Raw genomic sequence first — 13870 nt, forward strand, 5'->3', positions numbered from 1 at the left:
TTGTACATCGGCGTTATACTAGACATCGGGCCGATACCGATGTTGGCATTTTTAGCTAATATCGGCTGATTCTGATATGTTCACCGATATATTGTGTATCCCTACTGGAGACATAACTAGATCCCATGGTTTAACAGTACGACAATCTGACTCTGTGCCCTAAATGTGAGTGAGAATGAATGAAACAAAATGGCGGCATGCAATATTTACCCATGGCATATGCAACACTAGCACAGCCAAATATATAGTTTACTATACTGCTAGAAGAAGCAGCATGTGTGCTATAGTACACACTAAGGAAATGACATAGTTGGGTGACAGGCTGGTGACAGGTGGGTTAAACCATGTGGAGGGTGAGGATAGAGGTGTGGGTTAGGGTTAGATACAGTATGTGGCGACAGACTATATTTAAGGCCTAAAACCTGTCAGTCTCAATTACCCCTTAACCCTTCCCCTCCTCTCCTCACCCAGTTTGTCATTGGAGGTGATGATGTCAGAGGGGGGAGGGCCTGGGTCGATGGCAGCCATGATGCCCAGAGGGTCCAGCTGTGCCACGTGGTGACCCCGAATCTACAGGGGGGCAGGGGGCAAGTTCGAAAGAAGGGAGGGGACAAATTGAAATATGAAAAATAAACGAAACCGCAAAAGATAGCAGAGGGGAGGAAAGAAAAATCAAAAAGAGGTGAAAGACAAAATAAATCCAGAAAGCAAGAGGGAGGGAAAAAGAGAAAAAGATAAAGAATAAACGAAGGGAGAACAGAGGAAGAAGAAAGTAAGACAATCAATCAGAAAGGTTAACCAATATGTAGCTTAATCAGAGTTGGCAAACACACGGCAGCGAGGCGAGGCAGGCGGGCGCACGTTTCTCACCAACTTTCTTCAAGCCCACCATTACTGGGGCCTCATCAAAGTCTACAACACTGATGTCCAGAGGGTCCAGCTTGGCTATGTGGTGCCCCCGCACCTAGACACATACAGGGCAATGACACTCAGTGTGTGTGTGTGTGTCTGTGTGTGTGTGTGTGTATATAATATAAGGTGCATAAGTGTGTGTGTGTTCAGAGGAACCTCCTAAACACAGGTATTACACTCAGTGTGTGTGTGTGTGTGTGTGTGTGTGTGTGTGTGTGTGTGTGTGTGTACAGTACCTGGTATGCTCGTACAAGTGACTGTACAGCCAGATGGTCCTCCACTAGCTTCTCCACGTTAGGTTGCACCCCGACCATCGCCTGGGCGTTAGCCAATCCCAGAGCAGCACCAGCCAGAGGAGGGCTATGATAGGCTGCGCCTGGTGGCGCCCCCGCGTTGGCATTCCGGAAGAAAATATCCCATGACTGCAGAGTGAGAGAGAGAGAGAGAGAGAGAGAGAGAGAGAGAGAGACAAAAGAACAGAAAGAGGGCTTGGTTAGAAAACCATCAATCCAGGTATGCCAGGTATTTACCAATAAATGACATGGTAAAATGGTAATTACACTGTAAAAACCTATGAATTACTTTTGCTTCTTTGGGATTCATTTAAAACCTAGCACCACTACAAGAAACTATTTGGTACCAGGTAGTTACCAACTGCATTGCCTAATATTATCTATTGATCTTAGGTCGCCAAGCCACATGGAGCAACGTTAAAGCGCAACTGACCCTAAAAAACAACTTCTCATTTAGAAAACAACCTATGTGGCATCGATATGAGTCAGAAACATAAACTCAGCAAAAAAGGAAACGTCCTCTCACTGTCAACTGCGTTTATTTTCAGCAAACTTAACATGTGTAAATATTTGTATGAACATAACAAGATTCAACAACTGAGACATAAACTGAACAAGTTCCACAGACATGTGACTAACAGAAATGGAATAATGTGTCCCTGAACAAAAAATCTAAAGTAACAGTCAGTATCTGGTGTGGCCACCAGCTGCATTAAGTACTGCAGTGCATCTCCTCCTCATGGACTGCACCAGATTTGCCAGTTCTTGCTGTGAGATGTTACCCCACTTTTCTACCAAGGCACCTGCAAGTTCCCGGACATTTCTGGGGGGAATGACCCTAGCCCTCACCCTCCGATCCAACAGGTCCCAGGCGTGCTCAATGGGATTGACATCCGGGCTCTTCGCTGGCCATGGCAGAACACTGACATTCCTGTCTTGCAGGAAATAATGCACAGAACGAGCAGTATGGCTGGTGGCATTGTCATGCTGGAGGGTCATGTCAGGATGAGCCTGCATGAAGAGTAACACATGAGGGAGGAGGATGTCTTCCCTGTAACGCACAGCATTGAGATTGCCTGCAATGACAACAAGATCAGTCCGATGATGCTGTGACACACCGCCCCAGACCATGACGGACCCTCCACCTCCAAATCGATCCCGCTCCAGAGTACAGGTCTCGGTGTAACGCTCATTCCGTCGATGATAAACGCGAATCCGACCATTACCCCTGGTGAGACAAAATCGCGACTCGTCAGTGAAGATAACTTTTTGCCAGTCCTGTCTGGTCCAATGACGGTGGGTTTGTGCCCATAGGCGACGTTGTTGCCGGTGATGTCTGGTGAGGACCTGCCTTACAACGGGTCTACAAGCCCTCAGTCCAGCCTCTCTCAGCCTATTGCGGACAGTCTGAGCACTGATGGAGGGATTGTGCGTCCCTGGTGTATCTCGGGCAGTTGTTGTTGCCATCCTGTACCTGTGATGGTGCAATGTTAGGATGTACCGATCCTGTGCAGGTGTTGTTACACGTGGTCTGCCACTGCGAGGATGATCAGCTGTCCGTCCTGTCTCCCTGTAGTGCTGTCTTAGGCGTCTCACAGTACAGACATTGCAATTTATTGCCCTGGCCACATCTGCAGTCCTCATGCCTCTTGCAGCATGCCTAAGGCACGTTCACGCAGATGAGCAGGGACCCTGCGCATCTTTCTTTTGGTGTTTTTCAGAGTCAGGAGAAAGGCCTCTTTAGTGTCCTAAGTTTTCATAACTGTGACCTTAATTGCCTACCGTCTGTAAGCTGTTAGTGTCTTAACGACCATTCCGCAGGTGCATGTTCATTAATTGTTTATGGTTCATTGAACAAGCATGGGAAACAGTGTTTCAACACTTTACAATGAAGATCTGTGAAGCTATTTGGATTTTTACAAATTATCTTTGAAAGACAGGGTCCTAAAAAAGGGACATTTCTTTTTTTGCTGAGTTTATATTCTACTGTCAAAATTGACTACAAAGTAGAAATAGGATCATTTTGGTCATAAAGTCAGTCTCGTCAAAAACATTGTTTTGTAAGACTTGTGGTCGTGACTGCATCACAACACAAATGAAGGTTGGGTTTGTTTCTATCCTGCCCACAGCTGGCAACACACAGGAAATCATCAATTTGGAAATCATCTTTGGATATCCATATTGGGCTAGTTAGGGACCTTAGGTAAATTACACAATATACATGGGGCATTATGTAACAATTTCAATAGCTCAGAATTTCAATGACTTAAAAACCCCAAACTAGCTATAAATTGTTGAAATGCATATGTAGAATAGTGAAAATGTACTTCCTCTGATGAATACAGAGAATTAGTGTAGAGGGTCTATGCCCCTAATATATGTACTATCTGACTCCATAATTATTTGAAGGCTATACGCCCATAATTGTATCCAGTGGGTATAGCCAAGGTCGAGAGCCTTGCGTCACCCCTCGGAATATTATTAGACGCACGTGTCTTGGTTTACCGTTATGCAATTATTAAGAGGCTAAGGAACAAAGAGCTAATATCGTACAATCAATGTCCAAGTATTACATTATTGAGTTAACCCTCAGCTCAGAGATGCACATTTAGAAGACTACGGTTTGTATCCATTTAAAAATAATCCGATTTATTACAGTTACGCAATAAGAATACAGTTAACAAATGGTACATACCAGAAATATTCACAATGAAAATAAAAGTCTTTAACAGCATAGAAAATTCACCACTATGACATACAAGCGTATATAAGGAGGTCGGTTTACCAATGACTCCATGATCAACGTTTAAACCCAGCTTTTATTCTTCCAAGAGCGCCAAATCCCAGTATCTCCCATAATCTAATTAACATCACTTTGCATGGCTCAAAACATTAAAACAAAGGCATGAAAACAACACACACATTCTTGGATATAACTCTTTTCTAAATTATAGCTCCACTTTGAACTATGCGCCGTCCAACAAACAGAATAACAGTTTCTCTAACAATAAATCCATATCACTTACAGTACAATGAAATATATAAAAATTCATAGATCTTTATGAACTCCTGAAACAACCCAAACATGACAATTTAATTCACACTGTAACATTAATTTAGTAAATTCAAGTTTCATAAGTCTTCACCTCTCCTGGCTACAGTGACCCTAGGACTTCTGTGGGAATGTCTCTTCATTGAGATTGCCATTCTACCAATGCCATAAATTGTGATTGTCATCATGCTGGGCCTTGGCTCCAGCAAGTCGCTTGATGCATCTTCATCGTTCACATTTGTTCACTATCTTTATTTTTCCACTACACATATACAAATATTGAAAGCATTTAAAATATTAACAAAATGTTGTCTCATTTCCCTAACTAGCCCCAGAGATAGGCTATCGAAAGTCAAACCAACTTTGCCACGGTCGCACACCAGCTAGCTGAAGCTAATTGGCTAAATAATTTAGCTAACTCTGCCACCTGCGAGCACACACAAGAGACACCCACATCAAACCACACCCCAAAACCAACTCACGTTTGAATTCAGTCATGGCTGCTAGCATTTCTTAATGAACCAAATCTAAAATGAGGCCAAAGCAGGAAGTGCCATCGCCCTTTAAACTAATTTAGCACAAGGGGAGAAAACAAACAATATTAATTTAGTGCATTTCTCTTTTGGATGTGACCCATGCCATATCAGTCGCAGTGAGTGCTTTTGAATAGGCTTTGCAATATTTGCAGGTTTTAATCTGATCAAAACGCTGTCATTGAGCAAAAAAGTACTCTACAATATACAAATCTTGATGTACAATAACATGCAGTTACACGTTCATTCAATACTATCACACCAGCCTTCGCTTTGGCTCCCCCTCCTGTCTAGCTCAGGCGTTCGGCGTCACCGGCCTTCTAGCTGCTGCCGAACCTGCTGCTGGCAAACGCCCTTCACTCATCAACCCCGGACTTGTCTCGTCATCATTATACACACCTGGTTCCAATCTCCCCTCTATCACTGTATATATACTCCCTCTGTCATTTGTCTTTGTCGGTGATGCCGAAAACAAAGGACGCGGCGAGGTGGTGTAAATGGAGTCCTTAGAGAAAGAAAAACAAGATGATTGTCAGGAGTAGTGCAGTATTATCATAAGGAGACATATACTTGGAAAAAGAGAGGGAGGAGGTCTAAGAGAGAGAGGGAAGAAGAGGGTGAGCTTGAGTCGGATAAAAATGGTGGAAAAAAGGGAGATGGTTTGTTAAAGAAGAATGGTAGAAAGTGTAAGCAGAGGGAGCTGAAGACAGGAGGAGAAATGGAAGTGAATGAGGGTGAAGTATCGGAGGTGGTAGGTGTGGTGAAGTTATCAGAGACCGAGGTATACACTGAGGGTCAGGAAAAAGATGAGTGTAACAGAAGGAGTGAAGTTTATGGAAAAAGTGGACTCTTGCCTTTTGGCTGATCCATTTGTGGTTTCACGGTGGGTGAAAAAAAAAGAGTTGGGTCAAGTGGAATCGATGAGGATAACCAGAAGTGGTCTAGTAATAATTGTTAGTGTTTATGTTGGTCAGAGGGAGAAGGCGCTCAGAGTAAAACAAACCTGGGCAAGAAAAGTGAATTGTTTCGCTCTCAAGAAAAGGGCACCAATGAAAGGAGTGATAACTGGGGTAGCAGTAAATATAAAAGTTGACCAGCTGAGGGGCAAGATTCCCGGTGTATGTGATGCTCGTCGTTTGATGCGACGCATACAGGGTGGCGAGAGCAGGGAAACAGAAGAGTCATTGTCTGTTCTTTTGAGTTTTGAAGTTGAGTCCTTACCCGACAAAGTGAAGTTAGGATATATAAGTTATCCTGTATGAGCATATGTGCCGAATACATTACGTTGTTACGTGTCAAGCTTAGGGCATGTGGCAGCAGTGTGTAGGAGGGGGGGTCCAACGTGTGAGAAGTGTGCAGAAGGGCATGAGACAAAGGAATGTGTAGTATTGGGGAAAGTAGTGGAATGTGTTAATTGTAGGGGTGCCCATGGAACTGGGGATCAGAAATGTCCCGTGCAAGTAAAGGCAGGTTGAGGTTTCCAGGGTTAGAGTAGTGCAGAATTTGTCATATACTGAGGCAGTGAAGAAAGTAGAGGAAGATTGGTTAAGGGGGAGGAGTGGTGAGAGTAGTAGAGATATACCAGTACAGAGGGGTAGGCCAAAAAGTGATATAAGTTTGAGTAAGATTGGATTTTTAGCATCTAAAGTAATGGTTTTCAACTGTACTGCAGGGATGGAACGGAAGTTGCAGAAAATTGAGGTTGTGGTGACAGCTGCAGAATGGTATTTTGGTGTGCGAGACTTGACATCAGAAGAGTTACAGGGTGTGTTAAGTGGTGATGTCCCATCCTTTCAGGATGATGACATGAGGTAGGAGTAAATACATTTAATTAGTGGAGTAGGGTGGTGTTAATTTAATTTTATATAATTTTGAAATTAGTGAGTGTAGTGTTAGACGGTAGGCTATTTAATTTATTACATTTGTATTTTTCAAGCAAAGTATAAGGGAGTTGTACTCCAGTCTAGTAGGTGGTGGTAATGCAACAAATTGGATTCCAACCGCCGTTAAACCTCATAGAAATAGAAGAAGTCTTTGTCGGTCATTGTAAATGTTTCTTGTTTTCCTACTATTTCCTGAGTAGTTTATTATTTTGTACTTTGGGTTTCGTCCTGCTTTTAGATATATATACAGTGGGGGGGGGAAAGTATTTGATCCCCTGCTGATTTTTGTACATTTGCCCACTTACAAAGAAATGATCAGTCTATAATTTTAATAGTAGGTTTATTTGAACAGTGAGAGACAGAATAACAAAAAATCCAGAAAAACGCATGTCAAAAATGTTATAACATTTTTCCCCCACTGTAGTGCTTTAATAAACGCAGAAGTTCTAAACCTGCGACTGCCTCCTGCCTACTCCTGCCTACTCCTCTCTACACTTGTGACAGAATGACCGACCCAAGAGAACAGGAAGCAGCAGGACATCCCGGCCTCTCCGCTATAGGAGACCACGACTCGTGCCTGTAGCACCTTGGTACTGCCATGGACGAGGTGCTCCGGACCATACGCCAGCTGCAGGCTACACCACCACCTTCCCAGCTCCCCACGGTTGTTCCAGTCACGATCTACATTACCCGGTCTGATCAGCAACGTCCACCTGCCCCTCCCGGAGAGGTTTAATGGCACTCCAGCTCACTGTAGGGGGTTTCTCCTGCAGTGTGACCTCCACCTTGCTCGTCATGCCAGGATGGCCTCCGAGAGGGACAAGGTGGCCTTGGTGATCTCGGGGCTGACAGCCTGGGCTCTGGAGTGGGTGCACGCCGCCTGGGAGAGGGGCGGTCCAGAAGTGCAGTCCTACGAGCGCTTGACCCAACTCTTCTGTGCAGTTTTCAACCACCCTACAAAGGGCCGAGAGGGAGGTGAGCATCTCCTCTGTCTACGCCAGGTGTCCAAGACAGCGTCTGAGTACGCTCTGGATTTCTGGATGGTGGCTGCGTCCACTGGCTGGAATGACCAGGCCCTGTTGACGGTTTTCCACTGCGGGCTACAGGCGGATGTCCAGACCGAACTGGCCTGTCACGATGAGGACCTCACGCTGGACTAGCTCATCGTCATGGCCATCTGCCTGGATAATCTCCTGCGGGCCTGTCGTCGCCCATCCCAGGGGTTCGGGTCTCTCCCAGGAACCTCCAGCGAGACTGAGCCCATGGAGGTGGGCATGATGCACCTTCCCCCAGAGGAACATCAATGCCGCCATCAACAGGGTCTCTGCTCCTACTGCGGGGAGTCAGACCACCCCTGGAACACCTGTCCCAGAAAGGGAACCAGGCGAGGAAGCAATAGGCCGAGGAGCGCTCCTGCTTCTTCCCAGGTAGGCATGGATGTGCCTTGCTCCTCTCTGTCCACCCAGGATTTACGCAGTGCCTACAACCTGTTGCGCATCAGAGAGGGGGATGAATGGAAGACCGCCTTCAGCACAAGCACCGGGCAGTACCGATACAGGCTAATGCCCTACGGCCTGACAAATGCACCCTCAGTGTTTCAATCCTTCATTAACGAGGTGTTTAGAGACATGTTGGGTCGCTGTATAGTGGTGTACATAGACAACATCTTGGTTTACTCCACTACACGCAAGCAACTTGCCTCTCACGTCAGGTCCGTTTTGGATAGGCTGATAGGGCATCACCTGTACACCAAGGCGGAGAAGTGCCTATTCTTCCAGCAGGCGGTCTCCTTCCTGGGCTATCGGATAGCCACCGAGGGAGTGGAGATGGAAGAGCAGAGGGTCAGTGCAGTACGGTCGTGGCCTGTTCCATCCAACATAAAGGCGGTGCAGAGCTTCCTAGGTTTTGCCAACTATTCCAGGCGCTTCATTAGGGGTATCAGCACAGTGGTGGCCCCTCTCACCTCCCTCTTGAAGGGAGGTCCTAGACAGCTGCGCTGGACTGAGGAGGCCAACGAAGCCTTCTGTGCGCTCAAGGAACGTTTTACAAACTCACCTGTTCTGGCTCATCCTGACCCATCTCTGCTCTTCATCGTGGAGGTGGACGCCTCAGAGGTTGGAGTAGGGGCTATTCTCTCCCAGGCTCCTACTATTTCCTGAGTACTTTATTATTTTGCACTTTGGAATTTGTCCCGCTTTTAGATATATAGTGCTTTAATAAGTTCAGTAGTTCTAAACCTGCGACTACCTCCTGCCTACTCCTCTCTACACTTGTGACAAATACCTTGCAATAACATAAACAATAACATGAAGTCAACAGTAGTTTCTAGGGCTATGTTTTTATGTCAGTAAGCCATGGCAAGCATTGGTTGAACAGATCAAGCATCTGAGAATGCTTCAAAAGTGGGCCAGCCAGGATTCTTTAGCTGGCTAAATACTGGGATGCAGTAACACACACCATTTCATAATCAGGGTTCTGGGATATATAAACTAGAACAAACTGTTAGAACAGCTGTATCACACACACAATCAAACACATAGGATGTATGCAGGCACGTACGCACACACACAAGCAAATTATGAAAAATAATGACAAATACAATTTGATTGGAATTGATTTGACATGCATGTAGGAATGTACAACCACATACGCACATATACACAAATACATATAAGGACAGGACAGGACAGGACAGGACAGACAGACAGACAGACAGACAGACAGACAGACAGACAGACAGACAGACAGACAGACAGACAGACCGGACAGACAGACAGACAATGATGACGACACACACAGGCATTGAGTTGGTTCACTGGTGAGGCTTCCAGGCTCTGACTTGGCATATTGAGTAAGACTGGGTCAACCATGTGGTCAACGACACGCACGCACGCACGCACGCACACACGCACACACGCACACACGCACACACACACACACACACACAGGTGTGTAACTGTTTCTAACCTGGGAGAAAGTCTAATGAGCTTACAGGCTTTAGAGATTAGGCAGTTGTCACTGGAATACCACAGAGAAACCACAACGACTGCTAAACTTCAATGCAAGTGTATGTGTGTGTGCATGCATGCATATGCACATCTGCTTATGCCCCTATAGCATACACACTCACACACAGACCATCAGCCTCTAAATTAGACTCTAAATCATTTTGCAGATGTTATCACGGGTGTAGCGAAGTGCCTATGTTCCTAGCTCCAACAGTGCAGTAATACCTAACAATACACGCAAATCCCCAAAAGAAGTCCATTGTCTTTTGACAGCTACGTCATTCTAACACAACACGTTGCCATGAACTAATGTTCCTAATCGGAAACCTTCGCTTCTAACATCTCACTGGCCTCCTGACACTGAGAATAAATAACAACCTCACAAAACCCAGGGAACAAATCTGTTCTGGAATGACATCCTATTCACATTTTCACAAGCTATTTTTTATTTTTATTTTTTATCTCTTCTGTCATTACTTGTTGCCCTAGTAGACTAAATAAACCCTTGCTCACCAGAAAATATGTCACACATTGATAGAATGCTTCAATCTATTTGACATCGGTAAAGTTCTATTTGATCTATTTCTCTCGAGCAGCAAAGACATTTAGGGACAGGTGAGAAAATGCAATAACAAAAAAAAACAGGAAAGATTTTCCATGCAAATTTTCAATTTGAATATCAAAACATCATCAGCATACAAACTTATTTTATGATGAATGTCACCAATGAGCAGACCCTGTATAGCAGGTGTTGTTCTGATGGCCTCCATAGCGAGCGCAAATAGGAGAGGGGACAAAGAACATCCCTGTCTTGTACCTCTGTGTGTTGAGTAGCTTTTTGACCTTAGCCCATTAGTAAGGACAGTAGACTGAGGATTTTATAAAGTTGTCACCTAGACCAAATTTAGTTAGAGCAAAGAATAGGTAGGACCACTCCACACGGTTAAATGCTTTTTCAGCATCTTGGGAGAGCACAAGACCATCCACAGCACTTCGTTGGTAGGCTTGAATAACATTAAGAAGCTGCCTGACATTATTACATGAGTTACGGTCCTTAATGAAGCCAGTTTGGTCCCATTTCACAATTAGTGGCAATAAGTCCTCTAGTCATGTGGGTAAAATTTTAAAAAGCTATTTTCTATCCATGTTCAGAAGAGCAATAGGTCTGTATGAGGAACAAGACTCTGGGCATTTTCCCTTTTTGAGAATAAGTGATATGTTAGCTTCCTTCCCCGTTTGAGGGATGCAGTCATTTGAAAATGAGTGGTTAAACATATCAAGCAATGGCTCAAGGATCAGGCCATGGAATTCTTATAGAACTCACTAAAAAACCTGTCTGGTCCTGGGACCCTACCATTTTGCCATTTCTCAATTGCAAACATGATCTCTTCCTTGGTAATAGGGGCATTAAGGAGAGACCTCTGTTCTTTGGAAATAGTTGGGAGCTCAATCTTAGAAAATAAGTCCTCCATTAGTTTGGGTCCATCATTTGTCACTTCTGAGGCATAAATATTTGCATAAAATGTCTTAAATTGCTAATTTATCCATTTATTTTCATATAAGTGGTTGCCATCAGAATCAGTAATAGTAGCAATTGACTGGGAGTCTGCTCTCTTTTTAGCTAGGTACACCAAATATTTTCCTGGTTTATCACCATGTTCATAAAGCTTTTGCCTGACAAATCTCATTTTCTTTTCAGCATTCTGTGTTAGGAGAGAGTCCAATGTTGATCTAAGGACTGACATTTCGTTTAATAGGGCAGGAGAGGACATTTTTTTGTAGTCTTCTCTTTAGTTGCTAATTCACCCTCTAACGTTTTTTGCTTTTCACGTTTTTTCCACCTCTTAGTGGCTGAGTATGACATAATCAGACCCCTGGCGTATGCTTTACAAATTTCTCAAAGAGCGAGGGGTTATCTGTTGATTGAGAGTTAATAGAAAAAAATGCTTTAAACTCTGTAATAAAATATGATGCAAATGTATGGTTGTATTCAATCTACAATGTCTTGATGGATTGGGTGCCCCTTTGAGTTTTATGTCCAGGATCACCTCAGCATGATCAGATATGACTATGCTTCCTATATTAGCAGATAAAACAGACAGCAAAGACATCCTGGGCATAAAAAGGTAATCTATTCTAGTCTGATATCGATGAGGTGCAGAGTAAAAAGTGAACTCTCTGTTGGAGGGATGAAAGGTTTTCCAGACATCAGCATACCCCAGATCAACACAAATAGCTTTAAGCGACCTAGCTTGAGGAGAGGGTGAAGCAATGCTGCTGGGATACTTGTCAATAAGTGGGTCCAATCACTGCAGTGTCTCAGTTTAATTCTGAAAAGTCTAGAAATACCTTAGTGAGGAAATCAGGGAGGAAGTACAAATTCATCATGGAAATGTCCTTGTAAAGTACCTTAAATTATAACAAATCAACCAAATGTATTTTTCACACAATTCAACACCTTAAGTGGTAGGTTCTTTTTCATAAGAATAGCCACACCTCTACTTCTGGATGTAAATTATGAGAAAAACACTTGGCCAAACCCCCCTTGTTGCAATTTTAGATGCTCCTTATCATCCAAATGAGTTTCTTGCAACAGAGCAATATCAATATTTAATTTGTACTTTTTTCATTTTAATGGGGTTATGGCTCCCTCTAATGTTCCATGTACATAAACGCAGTCTGTTACCTGCCATTTCACTTTGACTAACCAATATGTAAACTGAATCCTACTGTAAAGATAGGGTGGTACCTTTCCCCATGGATTAAACTCTCCCCATTCTCACCGGGCCAAAACAAACTATATGAACCCTGAACCCGAACTATACTACAACAGAAAAATAAACATGTCAAGTTCCCAAAGGGGGTTTCCCCGCTAGCTAACATGCAGGGGATTTCAAATCTCCAATGTAGATTCTTAAGTCTGCATAATCACCTCATCAAACACCTTGCGTCTTCGTACAACTGCCGTGGAGTATTCATTGATGAATGAGACCCTTGGACCTTGGCATTGAATACCGTCAGATCCGATGCGTCTAACCGCATCCATAACGCGCTGCTTGTCGGTGAAGTTGTGGAACTTTATAGCCACTGGCCGTGGGCGCTGGTTGGGACCGGATATCGATGTTTGAGAGCGATGGGCTCTATCCAGCTTCACACGACCAGCCTTAGTATCCATTTGTAGTTAGCCAGGAATCAAATTCCTCAAAGAATTTAACTGAACGTGACCCTTCAGAATTTTCTGAGAGTCCCACCACACGGATATTGCATCTGCGTCCTCGGTTATCCAAATCATCAATGTGCTCCGCCATTTCATGCACCTGTTTCTCAAGTGCCTTTATCCTAGTGTCCATTGATGTAGTTAAAGTTTCCACAGCTGCAATTCTTCCTTCCGCCTCATCAACACGCTTGACAACCTTCTGTAGTTCGACTGAATGGCCTGCTATTGCCTCCAAGACTGTTCCTATCTTGACATCGATCCCTTTAGTAATGTTATCAGTCATCTTTTGAATCATCAGATCCACAATTGTGTTAGCTACGCTAATAAGCTCTCTGAAATGCTGTGTTTTCTCTACGGCGTCATTTTATCCCCCCCAGGTAATCCTTTCTAACTTGGCTATTTTGAAAGATATTACAAAGAACTGCATAAGTGTTTCTAATGCTCTCCACTTTCTGGAGGACTGAGTTTTGAAATCAGTGGAATGCCCGGTGGAAGCAGAGTATGATAGCTAAGGAGATGGATATAATTCTGGAATTTGAATGCAAATAATGCGGAGGGAGTCAAAAAGAGAACACACAGAAGAAGACTGTTATATAAAACACCTGTCTCCGGATTACATCTTCAAACTAAGGGCAACCATGGCTTCTGTGAAAGAGAGGGAGAAGAATTCATCCATGTATACGGGTAAGAAAGTCTAGCTAGCTATATTTTCATATATTATACGTTTCTAATTTTCTCAGAAAGTTGTTCTCATTGTACTGTTACCTAGCTCGCTAACGTTAGCTGACTGGCTCGCTAGCTAACGTTACGTGTATGATCTGTGTAGTAATACTATTCGTATCTCAGAGCCATTTGCATTGCTAGTTATTGCCTAATGTTAGCTAGCTAGCTAACGTTGAACTTAGCTAGTTGGTTAGTTTTAGCTACCAGAAGATTCATGCAGGGTAGTAACATTATGAGTTGGAATTATGG

At 43.8% G+C, this 13870-nt stretch overlaps 1 protein-coding gene across 4 annotated transcripts in view; it reads right to left on the minus strand.

Annotated features, from left to right (window-relative positions):
• LOC115203792 (2-oxoglutarate dehydrogenase, mitochondrial) overlaps positions 1-13870 on the minus strand; it is a 54267-nt gene that overhangs the window by 28763 nt on the left and 11634 nt on the right. For 2 of the 4 annotated variants that reach the window (XM_029768788.1, XM_029768787.1), the window contains exons 3-4: positions 1149-1334; positions 468-570 (exon numbers count right to left, since the gene is read on the minus strand). In XM_029768788.1, the coding sequence (XP_029624648.1) occupies positions 468-570; positions 1149-1334 (289 nt within the window). Of the gene's footprint in view, positions 1-467; positions 571-870; positions 965-1148; positions 1335-13870 lie in introns of those variants that run through there. The other 2 variants (XM_029768789.1, XM_029768790.1) reach the window with 2 other exon arrangements.

The sequence above is a fragment of the Salmo trutta genome, chromosome 12, assembly GCF_901001165.1.
Source record: "Salmo trutta chromosome 12, fSalTru1.1, whole genome shotgun sequence".
In the NCBI taxonomy this organism is placed as follows: domain Eukaryota; kingdom Metazoa; phylum Chordata; class Actinopteri; order Salmoniformes; family Salmonidae; genus Salmo; species Salmo trutta.